Below are 24,517 nucleotides of genomic sequence, written 5' to 3'. Positions count from 1 at the left end.
CCTTTCTGTAGCCCATGCAGCAGCTGAACCCATGTGTGCTCTTGGATAGATGCAGTTCTTTGGGTCTCTGGCTCAGTTCTGTGGCAGTGCGTTTTGTGGGTCAGAGATGTGTGGTCTACGTGTGGCTGTCTCTAATTTGTCACTGTTAAATATCTTGCCTAAAAGGGACATCATCAGAAGCACTTGGCATTTTCACAGCTCTCCTTTCATGGCAGTCTATGGAAATTTTATCTTCTCTCTTTCTGGGGCATGAGCTAGGTCAGTGCTGTCTCTAGAACTTGCAGTCTGAACCTACTCTCTTCCCTCCACTAGCAGAAAGCCTGTTTTTTTTTTTTTTTTTTTAAGGTCTTTTGTTCAATGAATAAGACTTTTATTGCCCCTTGCTTGCCTTTTTGCTCAGGCTTGTGCTCCACGCATCCTTTCATGAAAAGAATGTCAGAAATCAATACCCCTTCCTTAATTCCTTGGCAGTTTTACTTGTCCCAGGACAGATGTTTCTATGACAGTTCCAGGTTTCCCTTGCTTTGGCAGGATAGGCAATACATTCAAAGAGTGTAGCTCTTTGGACTGGTTTACAGGAAATGAAGTGGTTCCAACCTCTGACATCTGAGATTCATCAGTGACTGAAGTCTTTGGCATTGAGGAGACCTGTTAACCCAAGTGCCAATTCCCAGCTAGGTTAAAATCTACTTGTAGGAGCATCATGCGGCTCTCAACAGGTATGCCAGTGTATATACCAAACAGCATTCAGGAGAATTTGCAAGAGGTTTTTTGTGTGTCTGTTTTAGATACATGATCAGCGGCTGGCTATTCATAAGTCTTTGCAGGGCTGTCTGCAGGTTTACTGACAGCTTGCCAAGACAAGAGTTTGCACTCCAATAGGGCTGAAACAGTACAGTAACAAACAGGAGGTTGCTGGCATCTTCATGCTGGACAGATACAAGTCTGTTATGGGCAACTGTGGTGCTGATACATGATAGCCTTTGATACAAATGCCCCTAAAAGCTTTGTGGGGCATCTTCTGTATTAAATTTGAAGGATGCAAGGTCTACATTCAAGCTGTCTCTAAGCTGTACTTTGGCACATGTATTGTCGTTGGGCAGCACGTTTATTCCTTTATTTCTTTTCTGCTGAGTGTTCTTTGATGTTCTTATTTTACTTTTCAGTAATTCTAGTCTTCTCACTTTCCATTTGTTTCTTACATGGTCTTGCTCTTGTCCTTCACGCTGTTTCTCTTGTATGGATAGCAGAGATAGGCACTAGCTTTCCAGAACGGAGAGATGAGACGTGGCCTGCAGATGAGACCAGCTTTTGAAATGCATGAGAAAAAATCCACAGGATAATGCTTCCTGAGCTTCCTCATGGATCATAAATTATTTCTGGGAGATGTACTAAAGAAGAGTAGAGCTCAGATATCAAGTGATCAGTACAAGGTGAGAAGATGATCCTGGGAGGTACATTATTCGTTCAAACCAGGAGGTAGTCATAAAACAAGCTGATTTTTGAATCAGAAAATAAGCACTTTTTTTCTAATTTGCTGAGTCATGGGGTCATGGAGAAGGGATAATGGTGACATAAAATAATAAAAATAATTCTGATGTTGGAGGACCATTATGAAAACTGGAGATTAAACCAGGAACAGTACTGAGGTGATACACACACCTTGCTTCTACATGTACATCCAAGGGTCACATTAGCTCTTTCAAGCACAGAATTATGCTGTGAGCTCATGTGCAGTTCCTCAGCTGCCCTGAGATCAGAGTTCTCTGAAGAGTCATTGCTACCCTGGACAAAGTTCTCCATAGCAGAGCTACAGCTCTTCTCCTTGTGGATGTGCAAGACATGACCTTCCTTCCGCTAAAGCAAGCCCTCTCTGTGTGTTCCCATCTCACTGTGTCATCCAGGATGCACTAGATCAGCTGTCCCCCTTTTCATGATATATCTGTTTTTTGGACTTAACAAATATTTTGCAAATGTCAGTGTTTTCTTCCAGGTTATGGACTAAAAATATTATTAGGGCAAAGACCAAAACCCTGCAGGATCTTGGTACAAACATACTGTAAACTTAACCACTTCTGGTTCTCAGTTGTATTTTGGGACCAGTCTGATAGGCCATTTATAGCCCATTTAATGACTATTATCTTATTTTTATGTCAAGTAAGTTCTTTAATCAAATTGCCATGTGATAGAAGGGAAACTGCCCTCCAGGATCTTAAGTACACTGTACCAGCTTTGCTATATTTAACAATGATATGTGCAGTTTCCTCAGAGAAAAGTATCAACGCTGTTGAATGGCATGAATTTTCTATAAACCCAGGGGTGATTGTCCCCAGTTATATTTCCCTCCTTTTTGTCTTTATTCTCCATGTTCTGTGTTAGCCATTTAATTATTTAGTTTAGGACTGAGATCATATCACAGGTCTGTAGTTAGCTATGAATAATTACAGTTATGACATAATTATACCACAATTATGCCTCTCTACATAGCTTTTACAACATGCTAGATTACAGGCTTTCTTCTCCTTTGCACCAAGAGGTACAGAAAATCAATAAAAATAGCGCAAGACTTCCTGTGCAGTTTTTTTTTAAAGAAAGTTTCAGTGTAAAGTGTCCTGTCCTGCTGATTTTAAAATACCTGGTTTTAGTAGCTGGTATTTAATTCTTCTGATATGTTATAGGAATAGACATGTCATCAAAAATGTTGTCTTCACTTACTTTTTTCCTGGCAGTTGGACAGAAGTTTTTATTGATTTCATCTGTCTTGTCTGCATTATTATTGAACAATCTAACATTTCCAACTGATAAAGGATCAATACCATGATTAGGACTCATTTCATTCTTAATTTACTTTTAAAAAAATGCTTTGTCAGTCTTTTTTTCCTATTTCATTTCCATCATCAGTTTTCTGTAATTCCTATCTTCTGGTTTATATTCAGCTTCTCCTTTATTTGCTGTACGAGTTTGACTTATTTTAAGGCCACCGCCACTTCCTTTTTACATCTGGTTGTAGTTTTTTAATCATTACACTGTTCTTTACTGGGGGGTTGTGTATTTTTGTTGACTAGTAAATTCTTTTAAGCAGTTCTCAATCATTATTCATATTTTCTTATTTAAATTCCAGTTCTATTCAGGGCTAGGAAACAGACCTTTTTAAAGCATTGTGCCTTTAAAGCATTGGATTACCATTTTGGACCTCTTTTGCTTTCACTTAACAATGCAGTTAAGTTGTAAGCCTGCTACCAGTCTCTCATTTCTAACAGTACTTTACCCCCTTGGATGAGGTGAAATACAAGTTTTGATCATTTCGGACTTAAGATTTGTAAAATCAGGAAACTGCTTAGAACGTTTAAAAATCCCTAGAGCTGTTTTTGAGTCAGCAACATAAACGTGTTAAACTAATCACTTAGGTTTCTTTTTTTTCTTTAGGTAGGACTTGAAAAACCAATGCTCCCATATTCCAGTGTTGCTCAGCTGTCTGTTGCAGACCCAAGTCATCGCTCTAGTTATTAGAATACTGATTCGCAAATATTCAGTATTGCTAATTAGAAAATCAGAATTCAAAATCACAAGCAAGAGAACGGGTAATACCTTTTCTTTTTCTAGCCTACTTCTGCCATCTCAATCTTTGTTAGGGCTACAGACATTGATCTTAACATTCAGTCACACAAGCCATCCCAGGAACTTTTCCAATTTCTTATAGCTGTAGGATCCTGGGCAGGCAAAGCCTCAATGAATATAAAATGGAAAGGGATGCCATGACTGTATACAGCTAAAGATGATGTATTAGAATGGACTCGACTTCTATATTGTGCTTCTGTAAAGGAGGACATGCTTTTGAAAGGAAAAGCTGGGGCTGCAGCTTAATATACCCAACACCACTCAGCAGAGCTGATGTACAGCAGAAGGATTAGAAAGCCAGACCTGCTGCTTCCTGGGCTGGAGCAGGGTGGCTAACATATTACTGTTTGCGTCCTCTCTTCAGTGCTTCAGGGACACTCTCCCTCTCTTCAGGGACTGGAGAGTCACAAACCATTAAAATACATGCCTGTATTTTTCTGAGGAACCATCTGTAGTAATAGCTGGATTCACTGTGATGGTATTTATCAATCAGACAAGAATGGGAACTCGTGGTGCTGAGCAAGTGGAAGAGTTATTGGCAGCTGCTGTTTCAAAGTGGGACTTGCCACAGTAGTAGCTGCTGAAAGTTTGCCAGGTCTGACACAGAATAGGGGACACCCAAAGAGTCTTAATGCTCCTTGTACAAGGATCCTAATAATGCTTTAAACCATATTACTGTTAATATTTATTCTGAGTAGTAACAGGACTCTAAGGGATTGCAGTTTGCTGGAAATAATGGGAAAAAAAAGGTTTCTTCAAACTGGAAGCCCTTCAGCCCTAGCATCTATATTGTCTACATATTCTTCCTGCCTCCCTCCACCTTGCTGTTTATTAATTTGAAGCCAAATTATCTCAGGGAATGCCCAAGACCTTTGGGTGGATGATTTATCTGGATGAGTGGGTTATCTTCTTAATCAGGAAAAGAGAACGACTGGCTCAACAGTTTCCAAGTTCAATAACATCCTTCTTAATAAATTGCTGAGGCATGAGAGGTTTCCGTTCCTTGCTGGCATCTTTACACTGTGCCCAAAGAAACAATCATATCAGGTTCAGGAAGGCAAATGACTGAAAGGGCAGGGAAACAGGAACCGTCCCCACGGATGTCCTCCCCAGAGAGGCTGGGAACGTACTCTGCTGTGGGAAATGGGATGCTGAGGTCAGCCAGAGTGCACGGCAGGTATGCTCATCTCTTGGGACAGGGAGAAATAGGGAAGATGGCCTGTTCTGCCATTCCTCCCACTGCCCTGTCCTGCTTATGAGCTTTCCCGAGCCACCTCCACGCCTTGTGCGCATGGGGCACCTCCACTGCAGAATGATGCGGTGTGGAAATGAAGGCAGGGAGATAAAGGTGGAGAGTGGGTGGTGACAACGCTCCTGAGAGCCCTGAGCCTACCACTCAGCAAGGCAGGCCTTGGTGGTGTTAGGAGAGCCCAGAAGAAGGGAGAAAGGACTAGGGAACGAGCCCCCAGCAGAAACTGGAAGGCAACAAACCTTGCGGACAGGGAGGTAACACAAGAAGTTTCCAGACATGCTCTCTTGTTCAGGTCATTCAGAAGCTTGGGCCCTTCCAGCATCTTGTGCCTGAGAATGTTAAGGGATTGTACAAAAAGCCTTGATAAAACAAACACACAGATCCCCGCAAGAGTTTGGGAAAAATTAGCCCCTCTTTTACTGGCAGGCCTGGAGCAATTATTACCAGAAGTATTATCAGGTACATGTTCCTCCCGTCCCTGCATCCGCTTTATATAGTACAGATTAGTGGTAAGCAACGAGTTCCCTGACTGCTCTGATACCTCACAACTCCTGGTAGCAGTTAATCTGTCTCTCTGAGGAGGATCTCAACAGCCGTGGAAAGGACATAATCTAGAAAATATGTAGAGAGAAATTTGAGTCCTGGGGCCACCTAAGTATGCAGCTGCCTGTATTCTCAGGTCTTCTCAGTGATGCCCTCCAGCTGATGTGCTGCATCTCCATGTCTGACGCGGGGCATGTTCAGGGCAAGAGAAAGGGCTAGGTAAGAGGACACATGAAGACCCAGGAGAGGTATTTTCTCTATGATGGCCCTGTAATGCACATGCTCCACCTTGCCTACAAGCTCTGTGCCCTGTCCCAGTGCACCTGTTCAGAAATAACATCTGCTTTAGGGTGAGAACGTGGGATTTCTAACCTGGGCACTGTTGTAAAGGTCTGTGAAGCTCAGTCAAGTTCTAAGTGAAATCATGCCGAGCAGTGAAATCATGTGTCTAAGATTATTCTTCTCTTCCTAGTGCTGTTTGTGCTTCTGCTGTGGTACTACGACACCTACCTTTGACCATTGACAGTGTGTCTCCTTTGCCTTACAGGTACTTCATGAGCTTAGTTCAGATTTTATTGTTAACTGTGCTCTTATTAAAGGGGAAATCATGCAGGTCAGTTGGTGTACATCACAAATTTTTGCTGGGTAAGGGATACAGATTAAAGAGAAAACACAGACTATACTAGCAAAAGGAGTGCTTTGTCAACAAAGTCGACACTGTTTGCATAGGTAAAATCAATGCCATAAAAAAGTGATCTTCACATCAGCTTATCTACATCTATTTAACTGTTCAAAAGGTACTATAAAAATAGTATTCAGGACAGATATTACTGCATCATCTTGTGCTTGTCTTAGTTTTGTATCTGCAGAAAAAGTCTAAGAAATGAGGGAAGAGAAAGGTAGGCTGCAGACAGCGTAACAGACACCTCGTGCCTTCTTTCCCAGCCATTGCATCCCTCGGTCTCCCCTGGCGTGAGTACATGAGTGAGAAAACACCGCCCGCTAGTGGTTTAGGATGCAGCAGCCCGAGAGACCGCTTGGCAGAGGCTGTTTCCTATTTTTGCTTTGCTGATGTCGCTACAGCGGTTCTGCCGAGATGAGGTGGGTGGCTCTTATTCCTCCTGCCCAAAGATAAAATCAGCATCTCCGGAAAAGGTCAGCACTAAACTGTGTGAGAAGAAGAGGTTCTTACTGGCAGTGCCGTGGGTCACTCGCACGCTGTTTTTTGTGGTTAGCTTTAATGTCCAGATGAAATGCTCTAAATAAGGCATGGCATTTAATCTTACAGTTGCGATAATAGGAGAACAAATTGGTCGAAATGGGGTTAGGTTGAGCACATAGCTCTAAGTCCATAGCACATTCAGAGCCATCACTACTTACTGAAGTGAAGGTATAAAGCAGTGACCATCCCAAAGCTTCCTCAAAGACAGCCCTCCTTGCAGGCAGGCAGGCAGAGTGTTGTGGAGACACCTCTGCTAGCCTGGGACGAGCTAGCCCCAGCGTGGGAAGCAGCATAGCACCAGTGTGCTTCACACTGCCCCAGCTCATTAGCCCCACTCTAGAGAGGAGATAATTAGCTAAAGTGGAACATGTTGCTGACACAGCAGACCTGCTTTCAGACCTGAGCTGATATCTGCCCAGCTCAGCATTGCGCTGTGTGGTTTAGGCAACTCAGGATGTCCAGGCTGAGTTTTCAGGGTGGGTGGCAAGATACTTTTTATTTTCTGAAGATATTTCTCAGAGACAAATGCCAAGAAATGATAAAAACATAGGGACAAAGACCTCAGAAAGCCTCCTCCTTCCCTTCCAATTGTTTTCCTTTTTATGAGATAAGATCATTCTTAACAGATGTTTGTTTACCTCTTCATAAAAACCTCCTGTGATTCTACAGACTCCCCAAGCAGTGTGCTGCAGTGCATTGCTGTTCTTACTGCTGCAAAGTGTTTTTCTAATGCTTAGCTATATCATCTTTATTGCAAATTAAGCTGATTATTTCTTCTTCTACTTCTGGTGAATGTGGAGGACAACTGCTTAGTCTTTCCACCCATTATAACAAACGTTTATGCACTGGAAGACTGTTACCATGCTTCCCCTCCTGTTGTTCTTTTCCTAGAGAAAACAAACCCAGTTCTTTTATCCATTCCTTATAAGTCATGTTTTTTTTTTGCATCTCTTACCATTTTGTTGTTTGCTTTTGGACTTTCTCCAATTTGTCAACATCTTCTGTAAAATGTGGTGCCTGGAACTGGACATACTGTTCCTGCTGAGAGCTCAGCAATACCAAGTAAATGCACAGAATAATTGCTTCCTTTGTCTTATACACAAAACTCCCCTTAAAGCACTTCAGAATGAGATTTGTCTTTTTTCTGTGGGAATCTCACTTAACAGACTCATATTCAGGCCCACCCCAGCCCTTTCTGTGCTGCACTGCTGTCGAAATGGTTATGATCTACTTTGGACCAGTGTGTTTGGTGTCTATGCCCTCACCATTTCTGAATTATACCTTGGTACAATCACCTCTGCAGGCCAGCTCTCCAGTGTTTCCCGTTCATTTCAACTTCTGATCTCTCCTGTCCCTCTACTTTCAGAAGGGATGGCAGACCCCAAACCAGCTGCCATCCTTTACATTTTGTCCTCTGTTCCGTTGTCTGAATCACTCAGGGAAATGCAGACCAGCCCTGGGGCCAGAACTTCAGGAAGGTGATCCTCCCAGCTGGCAAAGTGAAGCCCTGATAATTACCCTTGATTATGGTACTTCAACATGTGTAGACGCTGCACAGTGGTCTGCTTGCTGCTCTGGGGGGTCTGTGATCTAGATATTTCTGAAATGCTCACTGAAGTCGACATACTTGATATCTACCATTTCCTTCTCATCTACCAGACCTATTAGTCAAAGAAGAAAATTAGCCTGGTTTGACAGGGTTTGTTCTTCATAATTCCCTGCTGGTTGTTTCTTATCACCTTATTGTCCTTTAGATACTTATAAATTGATTGTTTCATAATTGGCTCCAGTATCTTTCTAGTATCACAGGCTGACTGGCCTGTAATTCCCCAGGTCCTCTTATAACAGTAATTTTCAGAGCAGAACTGCATTTAAGTTAAAGAGATATTGAAAGGCATTCCACTTTTGCTCTGCTTATCTTTATTCATTGTCTAGTCTTGTTCCATCCCTTAAATTAAAAACATATTTCCCATAAGTATTTATCTTCCACTTGAGCCCCAGCATAATCCAACCCTGACTTTACCTCTTCTGTTACTTGCATACTTCCCCGATTTCCCTCCTTGATGCTTTCTATTTTTCTTCCTCTCTTTTGTTTGTATTTTGTTTGCAGTTTTCTAGCAAAATGTATTCCCCAGTTCCCTGAGGGCTCTGAAGAGATGCTGAACTTTGGGCAAATCCTGGAAAAATCTCAGAGCTCTGCCCTTAAAGTGGGGACACTGACATTTGCCAGTTTTGCATGGACATGGCAAGTTCTGCCCAAAGATTTGCCCAGCACTAAGTACTTATAAATGATTTCTGAGTCCAGTAGGTGGTAGAGAGAAGAGAAAGTCTGAGGAGATTCTCATCTCTACTGATCAGACTGATAGGCAGCTTTGGCTCAAGGGTGGACAAAGAAGCATGTCACTAGAAAGCAAGTGTCCACTAAGTTGGGCGGTCATCTAACAAATAAGAGTGTTGGGTAAATCTCCCAGGTTCTTGTAGGGAGGCTGAATATATCTGGTATTCAGCTTCAGCCATGAGTGAAAGGTTTGTGTGTTCAGCAGAAGAACAGGAAGCATGTGCCACTTTCTAGCTAAGCAGATCAGGAGAAGATAACTTTGTTTGAGGGAGAGGTATCATTATCCAGGGTTATGCGCTATATAATTGCACAATCTGCTATCATGCATGAACAGAGCTGTTCAATAGCATGGCCCTGCCTTGTCCTGACATCATGTCTGTGTTGGAAATCCATCTGGAATGAAAAATCTCACATTCCCCAAGTGACCTCGCAGTTTGTGAGCAAAAGACTGAGTTATAGTGGAGATTTTACTGTCTCAGTGGTGCCGGGAGATGGGAGCTCAGTGACCAACTTCAAAGCAGCTCAAGGATGAGAAGTCATAGAATCACAGAATGATTTGGGTTGGAAGGGACCTTAAAAGACCACCCAGTTCCACCCCCCTGCCATGGGCAAGGACACCTCCCACCAGACCAGGTTGCCCAAAGCCCTATCCAGCCTGGCGTTGAGCACTTCCAGGGATGGGGCATCCACAGTTTCTCTGGGCAGCCTGTGCCAGGGCCTCACCACCCTCTGAGTAAAGAATTTCTTCCTCACATCTAATCTAAACCTACCCTGTTTTAGTACAGAACTATTACGCCTTATCTTATCGCTACCCTCCTTTATAAAGAGTCCTTCTCCAGCTTTCTTGTAGGTCCCCTTTAGGTATTGGAAGGCTGCTCTAACATCTCCCCAAAGCCTTCTCTTCTGTGTTGGACAACTCCAACTCTCTCAGCCTGTCTTCCTAGGAGAGGTGCTCCAGCCCTCTGATCATTCTTGTGGCTCTCTTCTGAATGGTCTTCCTTTTTTCTTTTTTAAAAGTGGAGGTTATGTTTCCCCTTTTCCAGTTGGTGAGGACTTCACCAGGCTGCCACTTCTTATATATGATGGCTAGTGGCTTAGCAGCTTCATCTGTTAGTTCCCTCAGGACCCTCAGATGCATCATATCAGGTCCCATAGACTTGTGCACCTTCAGATTCCTTAGATGGTCTTGAACCTGATCTTCTCCTACAGTGGGTGGTTCTTCATTCTCACAGTCCTTGCCTTTGCCTTATGGGACTTACACTATGTGGCTAGAGCTCTTGCTGGTGAAGACTGAGGCAAAGATGCTGTTGAGTACCTCGGCATTCTCCAGATCCTAGGTAATCAGGTCTTCTGCTTCCTTCTGGAGAGGCCCCACATTTTTCTTAGTCTTTTATCACTGAGATACTAACGAAGCCTTTCTCATTGACATTGACATTCCTGGCCAGATTTAATTCTAACAGGGCTTTAGCTTTCCTAACCTGTTCCCTGGCTGCTCAGAAAATTTCTCTGTATTCCTTCCAGGTGACCTGTCCTTGCTTCCACTCTCTGTAGGCTTCCTTTTTGATTTTGAGTTTGTCCTGGAGCTTCTTGTTCATCCGTGAAGGCCTTCTGTCATTTTTGCCTGACTTCTTCTTTGCTGTGATGCATCACTCTTTGAGCTTGGAGGAGGTGATTCTTGAATATTAGCTTTCTTGGACTCCTCTTCCCCCCCAGGGCTTTATCCCAAGGTACTCTATCAAGCAGATCCCTGAAGAGGACAAAGTCTGCTCTCCTGAAGTACTGGGTAGTGAGCTTGCTATGAGCTCTCCTCAATGAATCAAACTTATTTCCAAAGAAAACAATGTCTTAGAAGTGCTAGAGTCATCCATGGTTCTTCTGAAGGCAAGAAGTCCTAGTATCAATGTTACTCTCACTAGCCACAGATATTTCTTGTACTGGTATTTGGTGACGGATGCACTCAGCACTTCTACAGGTTACTTAATGAAAGCATAAAAATTAGGCCAGGTACACAGGTTGGAAGTGTTGGCCATTGTTGATCTGGCACTGTCAGTGTTGCAGTGACTTGAATATAATTTCTGCATCAGCTACATCTTGCAAGCAGTTCTGCATCTTGCCAGAAAGTGTTTGATATTTGGATAGTATTTGCAAATGGCAGATAGGAAGTTAATGGGAAATGTCTCTGACAGTAGCTGGGTGTAATTAAGAGATGGACTGTAGCCATGTAGTTACATACCAGATCTCAGTTTTGGCTTATTTAATTAGAGAGATAGGGCCCAGAAAAGGGATACGCATGTTCAGCCAGAGCTGTTTTTCAAAAGAATAGTTTCAGTCTGAAAAGGGACGGGCAGTTTAATGTCTGAACCATTTGGCCTCTGATATGGCAGCTTGCAGGCATTATTTAAAGACGTTAGCTCCTGGTTGTATCAGTCAGTCCTCTGTCTTTTACTGCTTCCCAAAGTGGGGATGAGGGTGGCAGTGATGACCATTAGTACATGACTCATGTACTAATCCTAGTTTATCTCAGCAGTGTCTAGCAAAACAAAGCAACAAAATAATTCCGTACTCTTCCTTACCATCCTTATTCCTCTTGTTGAACAAACTGTGCCTGTTCTTAATCAGTGCATATTCGTGGGCTCTGTATCTTCTCCTCTGTGTGTCCTCTCGCCAGGAAGTCTCTTCCAATGCTTTATATAGCTTGAGCAGAAAAATGTCATGTACCAGACCTCTACTACTTCTCTATTAAGAGAGTGATTTATTAAGGTGTTCAGAATATGACCTTTATTCCAACTTTATGCATAAAGATTGATTTTTCTTGTCTCTAAACTGGTCCCTCTTGCAAAATTTGATTCTCTTCCATCTCTAGCTCTTTTGAAATACAGCCTGAAAACCATCCTCTCTGCCTCCAGTTGTGCCTTAGATACTGGGACTGTGCAACTCAGCTTAAAAGCTGCTTGGGAAGACAGCTGTTGAATTGAAGCTCTGAACTTACTTAAGCATTTCTGGGCATTTGTGCCCAAAAGAGGCCTCAAATGATTGGTTTGAAGATATAATAATTTTGTGGCCCTCATGTTATATCTCTTTCAAATGACAACTTTTCTAGAAACAGCGTCTCCCAGAGCTATTCTGGGTAATTAAATTCCGTGATAATTTTGTGTAAAGAGGGAGCAGAGCAACTTGCTGATTTGTCACTTTATAGGCTTGGTACCTGTATCATTGCTTAGCAGATCTTGCACCCCATAATCTTCTTTTTCTTCAGAGCTGGGCACCGAGAAAACATTCTGAGCAGTTCATACAGAAAAACCTACAAAAATACCACCTCAGAATAAAGTCATATCCTTTGCCTCATAATCAAAACTCATAGTGCAGTTGTACTTGAGGATGCATTACCGAACGTGAGATATTTCTCTTCTGCAGGCTCTCCAGCATTTTTGCAGATGGTTGAGGGTAGGCAAGTATGCCTGAGGTAACATTCCTGTTCGCTGGGCTGATGGAATTCGGCTACACTCCTTAACAAAACAGTTTGTTTTAGACATTTTTGATGCATGTGCATGTGCAAAATGCATTTGGAAGAAAAACTAAGCAGAACAAAGACACTGAAAGGCTAGGTGGTACAAGTAGTATTTCTCAGCTTTGGTTAATATTGACTGATGGTTCTTTTTTCCTAGTAAAAGATGTTAAAGAGCAGACCAAAGTATCCAAGAATGCCAAATTCAGATGCAGTGCCTTAGTGAACACCTGCGCTGGAAATCAGCTGTGTGCCTTGGTTGCCAGAGCTGGGTCTAGGGTAATAAATTAATTCAATTAGTTCTGCCACCATCAGAGATGTGGGTGCTCCCTTTTCACCTGTCATACCATGACTCGCAGAGACTAGTGAGTGGGGACACACAGAGCTGTGCTGAACCACAGCAGATCTGCAGAGATGCTTCAGTCCCTGCTTAACTGTGCGAACTCCCCTTTATGCATGTATTAGGTTTTCACTGCCTGTTGCCTGCTCCTCTCCCCCCTCCACTTTTTCATGTTCAGTGGATTCTTCTCTCTGTGTCTCTGCCTCTCTTTCTCTGTCTTTTTTCTTTTTTTTTTTTTCTCTCTATTGTTCCCCACGTCACCAACTGTCACTCACTTCATAAAGCCGTCTGGCTCGGAGCTTAAATATTGCAGGGCAACTAAAACCTGCCATCAGAGCCAATTCAGTCACATCTGCTCAGTCGTGCGACAAGATTGGGACTTTTAGGGTAGGGAAGAAGAGAGACAAAAGTTCACTCTTCACTGCAGAGTGCCAAGAGAGGAGGGGGACACAATTCTTCGGTGGAACCTTTCCCAGTGGCAAGTTGCTTGCTCAACATCCTTAATCTATATGATCTTTCTTGCTGGTGGTGTGCTTAGATTGCAGTGGCTGGAACAGCAGGGAGGGGGTTTGCAGAAAGCCCATGTGAGTTAGGAATACAGGTTTGTCAACTCTGAGTGGGCTTAGGTGGACTCCTGCTCTTTTCCTCATGACAGGCAATTTAAGGGAAAAGGGGACTGCGTAAATTCATCTCTTTCATCTTTTTTTTTTTTTTTTTGAGATTTGAGGAGCTGACTGACTGCAGGTGGAGTCCTAGGCATCTGAATTGGTTGAACCATTCATCTCCAGTCCACCCGAAATTGTTCCTTAGAGTTGAACCAACTGAGAAACCTTGAATCGCTTCACTTGCAGAAAATAGGGTGGTCATGACAGAGTGTTGAAAAATGTGGCTAGTTCAGAAGTGATCGCAGGAGGAGTTTAGCCAAGTGTAGCAAGCCACAAGTGAGGCACCTGATGGAATCAGGAAACATTTTTCCATCTCTTCTAAAGTGAGTTTTCTGTGTGATAAGGTTTATCGCATCTAGAATGCTCTACCATGCTGTAATGGAAATGTTCAACTGGTAGCTGTGGATACATCAGTGTGACTCACAAGGAAAGAAAGGGATGTAGTTCACTGCAGTGCCTGGGGGACAATGGAGTTTATATTGTGCAGTCATGTTTTTTACAGAGTTGCACATGATTGGTAACTGTTTGGTGTACTTTGCTCTGTGAATTTGCAGAGAGAGAATGTTTAAATCAGTTTAGATAATGTATGTAAACAGCATAATCTTCTGCTAGACTTGTTAATGTAAGTGCTGACATTAACACACTCCTTTACACAACTTTAATGACTGAGAAAGTAGCAATTTTCTTCAGTGATTAAATTAGATGTTTGCTGCTTGTGCTTGCAAGGTGTTTGTGCAAGCTGAAGGACTGTGTTCTGTTCTTCATTTTCTAACGTGAATGTCTGGGGTTAAAATTTTACGGTGTTTCAAGATGAGAATAATCAGTCCATCTTGTTTTAGAAAAATGACATCACAAGGATTTTTTGGTTGAAAATTTGTGAAATTCCCCAGAGTCACAGAACTCTCAATATTTTGTGTGTTTGTCTATGTGTGAATATGTACACAGAGTAGCTGAAACAGACTGGTATGCGTTGGTGTGTCATAACATATGGCATCACAAATATATCCCAGTGCTATCTGAAGGAGGAGGGAAGTTGAGATACTCAGATTTCCATACTGTTGACTGTACATTCCTTTTTCTCAGCACGTGGATATGTGTGTCTGCATCTAGAAAACTATAGATGGAGGTAGCATCTAAATGATGGACTTCTAGGTCCCTGCGAACAGCTATTTTGTGAATAATGTTAGCTGTTCCCATTGGTGTTGTCCACAAGTCGCTCTTTCTGGATCACTATAATATTCTGTATTCCTCAGAGTCTTCAGACTACTGTGATACATTAAATCAGACAATCCCTAAAAAGTTTCCTCTTTATTCCCTCTTTCATAGATTTTTCCCTTACCTAAAATTAAACAGTAGAAAGTTTTGGATATGCAGGATGAAGTCGTGGCCAGAAATAATCTTATCATGTAAAAATATTGAGGGATGTAATGTTTGACCTGCATTTCTTGAAAACGGACTACTTTCTTAGCTTTCCAATACGATATCTGTAGCTGGCTTCCGTCTCTGTGTTAGCCTGGGATAGCAACACACGTTTTATAGAGAAACTAGTATTTTAGGTCCCAGTTGATAGATCTTCATGTTTCTCTCCAGGTTGGTTCCAATGTCAGTGAGGCAACTGACTTGAAAAGCAGATACAATAACTCCAATAATGCTAAATAATTATACTGTATATAATGCATATTGTATAGCAAAACTAGTAAATATGGTAGTTATTAATCTTATAAAATATTAGTAACATAGTAATGCTGTTGCTATTGCTATTATTACCTAACAGAGTGATTTCTAATGCACATTTAATATATGCAACCTATAGAGAGTCCAGGTTTGTATACATACAAGACGGGCACCAATTTGAGATCTGTTTGACCCATGTGTGGCTCTGCTGAAGAAGAGCCTGGGTGCTTGAAAGCTTCACTCCTTCTAACCGCTGCAGCTGCATGCTGATAAATGTGTTCTTCTGTACTGCTGGCAAGTGTCTGTACGTGTATAAAATCTAAGCAGGCACACGTAACTGAGCTTACAAGAGACCACAGAAGACTCCTATCTGGAATAGGAGTTAAATATACTCCTTGGCTCAAAAGTAAGTGACTGTTTAGAGCCAAGGAAGAAAGAATTTGGTAAGCAGTTTGCTCTGGCTTCTCAGAACTTCTCTTGCTAATAAATCATTGTGATCAGGGCAAGCAAGCAACCTTCTTTCTGTTTCCAAAGCATGCTAGGGAAATACTTACTAGTTGAAAGCAACAACAGGCATCAGTGGGAAAACATGAAATCTTTTAAATTTAGCATAACTTGTGGTCATTCTCTTTCTTTTTTCTTTCCTTATACAGTAAGAAATGGGTGACTGGAGTTTCTTGGGGAACATTTTAGAGCAGGTGAATGAGCAGTCCACTGTCATCGGGAGAGTTTGGCTCACAGTGCTCTTCATTTTCCGCATCCTGATCCTGGGGACAGCTGCCGAACTCGTATGGGGAGACGAGCAGTCAGACTTCGTGTGCAACACCCAGCAACCTGGTTGTGAGAACGTCTGCTATGACGAGGCCTTCCCCATCTCCCACATCCGGCTCTGGGTCCTACAGATCATTTTTGTATCCACGCCTTCGCTAGTGTACTTTGGGCATGCGGTGCACCATGTCCGCATGGAGGAGAAGAGGAAAGAGAGGGAGGAAGCCGAGAGGCGTCAGCAAGCTGAAGTGGATGAAGAGAAGCTGCCCCTGGCTCCAAATCAAAACAAAGGCAACAACCCTGATGGGACAAAGAAGTTTCGCCTGGAGGGGACCCTCCTAAGAACCTACATCTCCCACATCATTTTCAAAATGCTCTTTGAAGTGGGTTTCATAGTTGGCCAGTATTTCCTGTATGGCTTCCGAATTCTCCCCCTTTACCGCTGTGGGCGGTGGCCCTGTCCCAATCTTGTGGACTGTTTTGTCTCCAGGCCCACAGAGAAGACCATCTTTATTATGTTCATGCTTGTGGTGGCTTCTGTGTCCCTTTTCCTCAACCTGGTGGAGATCAGTCACTTGATCCTGAAAAGGATCCGGAGGGCACTGAGAAGACCAGCAGAGGAGCAACTCGGGGAGGTGCCAGAGAAGCCCCTCCATGCCATCACAGTCTCCTCCATCCCAAAGGCCAAAGGCTACAAGCTGCTAGAAGAAGAGAAGCCAGTGTCCCACTATTTCCCTCTCACAGAAGTAGGGGTTGAGCCCAGTCCCCTTCCGTCTGGCTTCAATGAGTTCGAGGAGAAGATTGGGATTGGGCCACTGGAAGATCTCTCCAGGGCATTTGATGAGAGGTTACCATCATATGCACAAGCTAAGGAACCGGAACAGGAGAAGGTAAGAGCAGAGGAGGAAGAAGAACAAGAAGAGGAGCAGCCAGGACCTCAGGAAGAGCCAGGGGTGAAGAAAGCGGAGGAGGAGGTGGCGAGCGATGAAGTGGAAGGGCCTTCAGCACCTGCTGAACTCGCCACTGATTTGAGACCCCTCAGCAGGCTAAGTAAAGCCAGCAGCCGTGCCAGGTCAGATGATTTGACTGTATGAGGCTGCAGGATACAGGGAGCACATGAAAAGGAAAAGGAGGAAAAGAAAGAAGAAAGAATCAAAAGATATTTTAAGCAAAGTGCTAAATGGTCATTTGAATATTATTTCCGCTTGAGATTCTCAACTGGAAAGGTACTATCATGGTAACTGTGCCTTAATTGCCCTATATGTCCATTTGAAAAGGAACATTTTCCCTGTTTCCACATGCCAGCTCATTCCTTACAGTAATATCTACACTGTAAACATAACTGATATCTTTTAAGACCAAACATAGCAGTGAAACCCAAATGTCACCACTGTGAATGTACTTACTGGAAGCTTTGTGTTCCAAATTTTTCTAGGAAAGTGGGGAGGATTTGTCTCATGAGCCAGCTAGGGGGACAGCTGATATACGACCTTATCTAGTATTTCTCTTTCTGTTTTCACCTATTGCATACTGAGCAGATCTCCCCTTCGCCGTTGGCATGGAATTGCATTTATTTAATTTACAAAGTGAATTCTGTGTTTAGCATCACCACACTATAATAGTAAGCACTATTTTCCCTCTCTATTCAGAAAGCAAATGCCAAAAATGTCCACAACTTGTTTATACGTGCAAATTTGAGTTAGGTAAAAATATTTTCCCTTTTTTCAAAAATATTTTTACTCTTCAAGTGATAGTGACAGTGGGCAAGGTTAACACTAGCTCTCTTCTAGGATTTAGCAGATGCCCACAGATGGATTCTTTGTTCCCAAGAGGGTCATCCAGCCCCAAGCCTACTTCAGAGCACTGGGAAGAATAAATTCAAGTGATATATTTTTTACTTGTAGTCTTGTGACTTAAAGATCTGAAACTCGATTTAGCAAAGCAAACGTGGGAAGTTTTCTGTGAAAGGAGGGACAGCTACAGTCCCCAGAGCATGAAACCAAATACAAGCCTTCACGGCATGATCCTGACATGTGCTCAGTTCCTGGAGCTCCCAGACTTACAGGCACTCAGCAAATCTCAGGTATGGTGTCCTGAAGGCACCTGTGAACCTAAACCACAGGACTGGGTGACTATGTGACAATTTAAACCTCTGAATACAAAACTGGTTGTTCTAGTTTGTAAAGTCTGATAAGATAATGGTCTTTTGACATCCTTTGTTTTTAATTTGACAGACCGGAGCCATCCAGTGGTCTACTTCAACATTAAACGCCAAAGTCTTGAATAAAACAAGACCTTTCAAAAGATCATTTAGACCTCTTGTGCCAACAGGTCTGTGCAGAACTCTCAGAGCCTCAGTAAATCTTTTTGGTTACAAAAGGCAGAAAAGCATGTGCTTGCAAATGTTTAAATGTCTGTGGATTTCTATTTTTATGACTGCAGCAGCACCTTTGGGCTGGGACAGTGCAGAAGTACATTTAAAAGCTTTAGGTTACCAGCTGTGTCCCTCCTAAAACTGAGCCTCATGCCAGAAAAGTGCAGGTATGCACTCTCATTTGCTCTGCTCTGCAAACCTCAGACCCTGCCAGCTCAGCGAATTCTTTCTGCTGGGCTGCAGCCCATTCCATTGTTCCCAGGGCAGGCCCTAATCCAGGTCAGGAAAAAAACAGTCTTTGGCACAATGCATAGAACTCATCCTGCCATTAGCTAGAAAAGACCCCCTGCCGACTCCCATTGTAGCAGGGCTGACTCAAAGCCCACTGAAGTCAAATGGGTGTCTGAGATGGATCTCAGGTGGGCTTGGACTCACACGAGCTGTCCTGCTCTACTGTGTCCCAGCCCAGGCAACCCCTGGTACAATCACCTCTGTCACTGATGTAACCTGCTTGGTGGAGGTCCCATTCCTTGTTTCGCAGCTGCCATGTTCTAGCACAAAGGTGGCTGAACTTCACTGATGTGTGAAGTAAGCTGTACATATGTAGAAAGTTTGTAGGGTGTGTTGGGATTCTTCAGCACCATAGCGGTGCCATTTATTTTTTACACTATTAATTCTTTTGCTCCCCTTGGGACTGTATATTTTCCCAAGGTTTGCAGCCCGTGGTCATAATCTTTGCTCCTTTGAGAAAGGCTGCTAGGTTTTTAAGAGAAACTTCCTTGTGAAGGAAGACTGGAAGGTAGCTCCTCAGTTTTGGGAAAAGATACGGCAAAGCAAGATATGTGAAGGAACATGCAGGGGGAGAATTTGGAAGCTACCATTTACCCATTCTCTTAATACAGAAACAGAAGAACAGTTAACACAAATGAAAAGCACCTAGCCAAACAAAAATGAGAAAAGAGAGTTTTTCAGAAGGAAAAATGCGTTCAGCTCTGGGGCCTCCAACACAAAAAGGACATGGGCCTGTTGGAGTGAGTCCAGAGGAGGGCCACGAAGGTGATCAAAGGGTTGGAGCACCTCTCCTATGAAGACAGGCTGAGACAGTTATGGCTGTTCAGCCTGGAGAAGAGAAGGCTCCAGGGAGACCTAATAGCGGCCTTCCAGTACCTAAAGGGGGCCTACAAGAAAGCTGGGGAGGGACTCTTTGTCAGGGAGTGTCGTGACAGGACAAGGGGTAATGGCTTTAATCTAAATGAGGGTAGGTTTAGATTGGATATTAGGAAGAAATTCTTTACTGTGAGGGTGGTGAGGCCCTGGCACAGGCTGTCCAGAGAAGCTGTGGATGCCCCATCCCTGGAGGTGTTCAAGGCCAGGCTGGATGGGGCCTTGGGCAACCTGGTCTGGTGGGAGGTGTCCCTGCCCATGGCAGGGGGTTGGAACTGGGCAGTCTTTAAGGTCCCTTCCAACCCAAACCATTCTGTGATTCCATGAGAAGATTCCACTGTGCCCAATACTCTACTAGAATCCTAGAAAGAGGATTGAATGCAAATGAACAGCAAAACCACCACATTTATACTAGGTGGGATGTATTACCTTTTTTTTTTTTTTTTTTTCTTCACAGAGAAAAGAGAGTTGTAATAGGTCTAAGCATAAAAGAACCTACTCATCGAAGGGTGTTGGAAACACTTCCCTGTAGGGAAAAGAGTAACCTGTAACCATTCAGTGTGAGGTATCTTCTACTTTCTTCAGAACATCTGACCCTTCCAGATACCAATTTACCAGACTAGATGAACATTCCCTCAACCCCCATTTCCTTCTAATTACTTGAAAAGTCCTTTTACCTGCAAAATATTTTAATAACCATCCCTGTTCCTGACCTCTGACATGCCTACCTTCATTAGATCATTGGACTACTTAAAGATGAGTGCTTATTCATCAGAGGTTTATGATTCATAATATGGCTGTCAGACAGTCCAGTCTTTAATCATAACATGTCGAGTATGTCATTCTTTTTCAGTGGAGTGCCTCAGTAGAATACACTACATGCAACATACTGAATGGACACTCTGTAGTTCTTTCACAGCTGCCGCAGGAAAGCTCATTTCTTCCTCCAGGTCATGACAGTGCAATGAATTAAGCCAATGTTTTCCTCCTGCAACCCGTCAGCTGCTTGTTGATTTCTTTCAAGCCGATTTTCGAGTGCCCTGCCAGGCTGCTGAAGAAGCTGCAGCTGCCAAGTATGAGCCACGGCATCAAAGCAGCACTTCTCAGCAAACTGGGCAGGGAACTAACAGTCAGGTTTTATGGTGTTCAGCCTCATCTCTGCAGTGAAATCACCGTGGGACTGTCAGCACGTCATTCTTCCTTGTACAATCGGGAATCATTTTCTACCTCACGAAGACGATGTGAGGCTCAATATATTGTGTTAGTAATAGAATGGGAGGTCCTTGGATGGAAGGCCCTACAGATGAGCAAAGGATTATTTCTGGATGTGATAGCATATAAATGTATTTTATTCCCCCCCCCTCAGAGAGACAAATTTAATCATTTATTCAAGAAATTCCTAGTGAAGTTGCGTAGCAGCCTCAGAGCTATGGATTCCGAGTATTCAAAAAATAATTAAGCAAAACATATATATATATATATATAAAGAACAGGGAAATTTATCTTCTTGGGAAGGGGGAAGTCACTGGACAACGAGCCAGGCCTGGATCATTTAAAGGTGTGTATTACCCCCTTAGCTCCCTGTGCTAATTAATCATTAACTGATCATGTGGCTCTCTGGAAGGAGCACAAGATGCAAGTGTCAAATTCACCAAAGGAGGTGAAAGTAGAAGAGAAAGGTAGTGTTAGCTTACAATAGCATGTGGGAGTTGGTGTTCTTAGTGTCTAGAGCAGTGGGCCTAGGATAATGATCTTAGATTTACTTCCAGCTCTGCTACTGACTTGCTGTGATAATCACTTTACCTCTTGGTGCCTGTTTTTTCCACCTGTAAAATGGGTGTAAGAATTTCCACCTACCTCACAGGGATGTTGTGAGGCTTCTTTAATTCTGTTTGTAAAGTAAGTAGGAATGATCTGATGAAAAGCACTGCTGAAATGCATTGTATCCTTGTTATTTCCTGCCAGAACTTCTCACTTGGTTAATATGACTCCTTGACTAAGAAGGGCAGTAGTCTGAAAAGGTGAACATTGCATTGCACTGACAACATTAATACCGATGGGGATTTGCCATGAATGGAGAAGACTCTGTTGACTGCCCATCCCTTTCTCCCACCTTAGCTTTGGCTTGGCTGTATGAAGCCATGGTGACAGTGAGGTTCCATGGACCCCTCTTGTCCATCCCAGCATCACTCTGTGGCAACGTTTATGCTTAGATAAGCCAATTTCTGGAGGAGGGGGGCAAGATGGTGGAGCTTTGGCAATTTTAAGGGCTTCATAAGGCATTTGGGAGAGGGTTATAAAATGCACGATATTGCTGGGCTTCTGTTTAAATCCACTCAATGCAAACTCCAAGTGAATTTTTCAGAATCTCTGTGGAAGAAACTCTATGGAAGAGTTTACAATTGCTTATGGCATGCAGGAAAAAACACCCTTCACGAACAGAAAAACACATTGTCATATTACACTGATTATTTCTAATAAGTGAGATAGATACGAACGATCTCTTAGCACAGAAAAAACAATGAAGTACAGATTACTTCTCCTGTAGGACGGGAGGGATTTGAGGGGAGTTCTGCTCCCCAGGTCTGTGTGGGTCTGAAATCTACTTACTGAGGGAGGAAAGTCCAGTCGCTCCTGCCACTCAGTAACTCACTGACTGTGCAGTTTTACATTGAAAGAGCAACCATGTTACACAATGCTGAAAAAAGTGGCAGATTGCTGGTTTGTACAGAAAATGGCTTTTCAGGCTTACAACTGAGAATAATCCCAGCCTAAGTGTAGTTTTGTTTAGTAAAGACAGGAATATCCATGAAAACTAGACTAAAGCCTTCCCATAAGCCTAAGGCTGCTGCGATAAAATGGCATATGGTGCCAGATTTCCTGAGGGCCAGGGCTGGATGAGCATACCAAAATCAGGGGAGTCGTCTAAGTATGGGACTCATTTATTTTTTTTCCCCAAACAGAACGATAGCACCATTTCTTAGATTCTGTGTGTGCTACACCTTTTAACAGGACTCAGGAAAGGCTTTTTGCCAACACCAAATGTGATTATACAGCTGGGTAGCAACCATGGCAAATAAATGTGTGTTGACTTGGCAAGACATAGCCTGGCACACAGTTCTTTCCTTGCAACTAGCTTGGCATACACCTATTTCAGTAGAACGGGTAAGACTTGTGTCTCTGTCAACAGTGTAAGTTTTTCTCTCAGCAGTTTTTTCTCTCAGCTGTCCTAAGAGACAGTTTGAAGCCTAGAGAGGAGAGGGCTAAGGGGACGGGGAGCCCTCATGGCTGTCTTCAGCTACCTGATGGGGAATCACAGGGAAGATGGAGCCAGACGTTCCACAGTAGTGCACAGCAAAGGGTCAGAGGCAATGATCACAAGTAACAGCAAGGAAAATTTTGACTAAAAATTCTGACAAGGAAAAAATTGTTCAGGTGGAGAGGGGTTCAGCAGTGAAAAAGGTGCCCAGAGTCATGGTGGGATCTCCATCCTTAGAGTAAGAAGCCTGACTGGTCTGACTTTGAAGTTGTCCCTGCATTGAGCTGGAGGTTGGACCAGCTGCTTCCTTCCAGTCTGAACCACCTATCACACGGGAGGCTGAAAGCTCAGCGAAGCCACTGTGTGGCGAAACAAATGGTGTGGGGCATTTTCTGCCTCTCTGGGGTGCTCTGGTAGAGCTTGCTTGGATTGTCTCAACTGGCAACACCAACTAACCACAGCAGAGGCCAATGCACAAACACAACCAACTAATGTTTGGTAGCTAGAGAAGCCCCAAGGGGCCAGAACCATGTGTCATGTAACTGGTTTGGAAAGACCACTGCAAATTAGAAATATATGAGTAAGCTTGTCAACAGAGAAAATCACAGAAATATAAGGGGCTTAGACCTTGCTAGCTCCCTTTAACTTCAGTATCAACTGTGCCTTTAAATCCATCTGAAAGTGTAGAGGACTGCATTTTACTGTTCTGTCAACAACAAAAAAAAAAACGTGCATTTTAAAGCTTGCTGATCTGTGATGAAACAGCTGAATAGAAAAGGTGATTACAGAGCTACTGACAGAACATTTTGAAAAAACAAAGACTGTTGGCCTTCGCCTTGCTGGATCCAGCCTAGTCCAGTAAAAGCAAAACAAGTTTTTTTTTTTTTTCTTTTTTTTTCCCTAGGAGGAAAGGGGCTATATTGCTTGGAAAAATCATGGAATGGCCTACCAGAAAACATAAGTCAACACAGCAAAGAATTTATGGAGAAACATTAAACAGAAAAGTTGTCTCCTACTGAGTTTCTTTGAAGTCCAGGGGAGAGCTGGATGGAAAGATGACCAGAACAATGAAACCCAGTTTCATTGGGTTTCAGTGCTCAACAAATGAGCATACAAAAAAATCCTGGACTGCAAGCAGCTGCTGAGCAGAGTCCCTGCAGGAGGGCAGCAGGGAACCCCAGGTTCAGCTCAGGGCACCAGCTGAGGGGCAGCTGCTGACAAAGGCTGATGCTAAGAGGCCTGTGAGCTCGTAGTCTTAGTACCTCATGGCAAAGGTATGGCAAGACAAGGTAAGCAATGAATTACCTGCCTGTTACCAGATCTGGTATCGCTAGGTTTTAAGAAGGTCAGTGACTTTAAAATAATTTAACTTTTAAGTCCTGGATCCTGGGTTTATCTGGCAGAACCAAGAACCAGAGCTAGTGTAGGCAAAGGTGTTTTTTTTTTTTTTTTCAAATCCTTCAACCAAGGTGTATGAAGAATTGCTGGGACAAAAACTCTCAGGCATTTCTTCATACATATACTATTTCAAAGAAAAGCCATAGACAACCCCACGAAGGAATTCATCTATTGCCGGTGAGAATCAAAACCCAGAACTCACCACAAATAAATTCAAAATAAATTCAGAAATAAATTCAGAAATCAAAATAAATTCAGAAATCAGAGTGATGTCAGATTACTCGCAGCTTCAGAGCTCCTGTTTATGAAAAGCTCTGGAGAGAAACTAAAAGAAAATGGATGGCCAGCTGCCAACTAAGCCTATTTGTCACAAATATGCCCTGTAGCACCTCCTGGA

General features: G+C 43.0%; 1 protein-coding gene across 5 annotated transcripts in view; it reads left to right on the top strand.

Moving 5' to 3' along the window:
- Positions 1–24,330, top strand: part of GJA8 (gap junction protein alpha 8) — a 60,057-nt gene extending 35,727 nt beyond the window's left edge. For all 5 annotated transcript variants that reach the window (XM_080577734.1, XM_080577738.1, XM_080577737.1 and 2 more), the window contains one exon: positions 15,811–24,330. In XM_080577734.1, coding sequence (XP_080433860.1) covers positions 15,817–17,019 — 1,203 coding nt within the window. In that variant the 5' untranslated portion in view covers positions 15,811–15,816 and the 3' untranslated portion in view covers positions 17,020–24,330. The remainder of the gene's footprint in view (positions 1–15,810) is intronic.
- Positions 24,331–24,517: the final 187 nt, after the last annotated feature.

Source organism: Anser brachyrhynchus (assembly GCF_964034855.1).
Source record: "Anser brachyrhynchus genome assembly, chromosome: 1".
Lineage (NCBI taxonomy): Eukaryota > Metazoa > Chordata > Aves > Anseriformes > Anatidae > Anser > Anser brachyrhynchus.
This window is presented reverse-complemented; position numbering and strand designations above follow the sequence as displayed.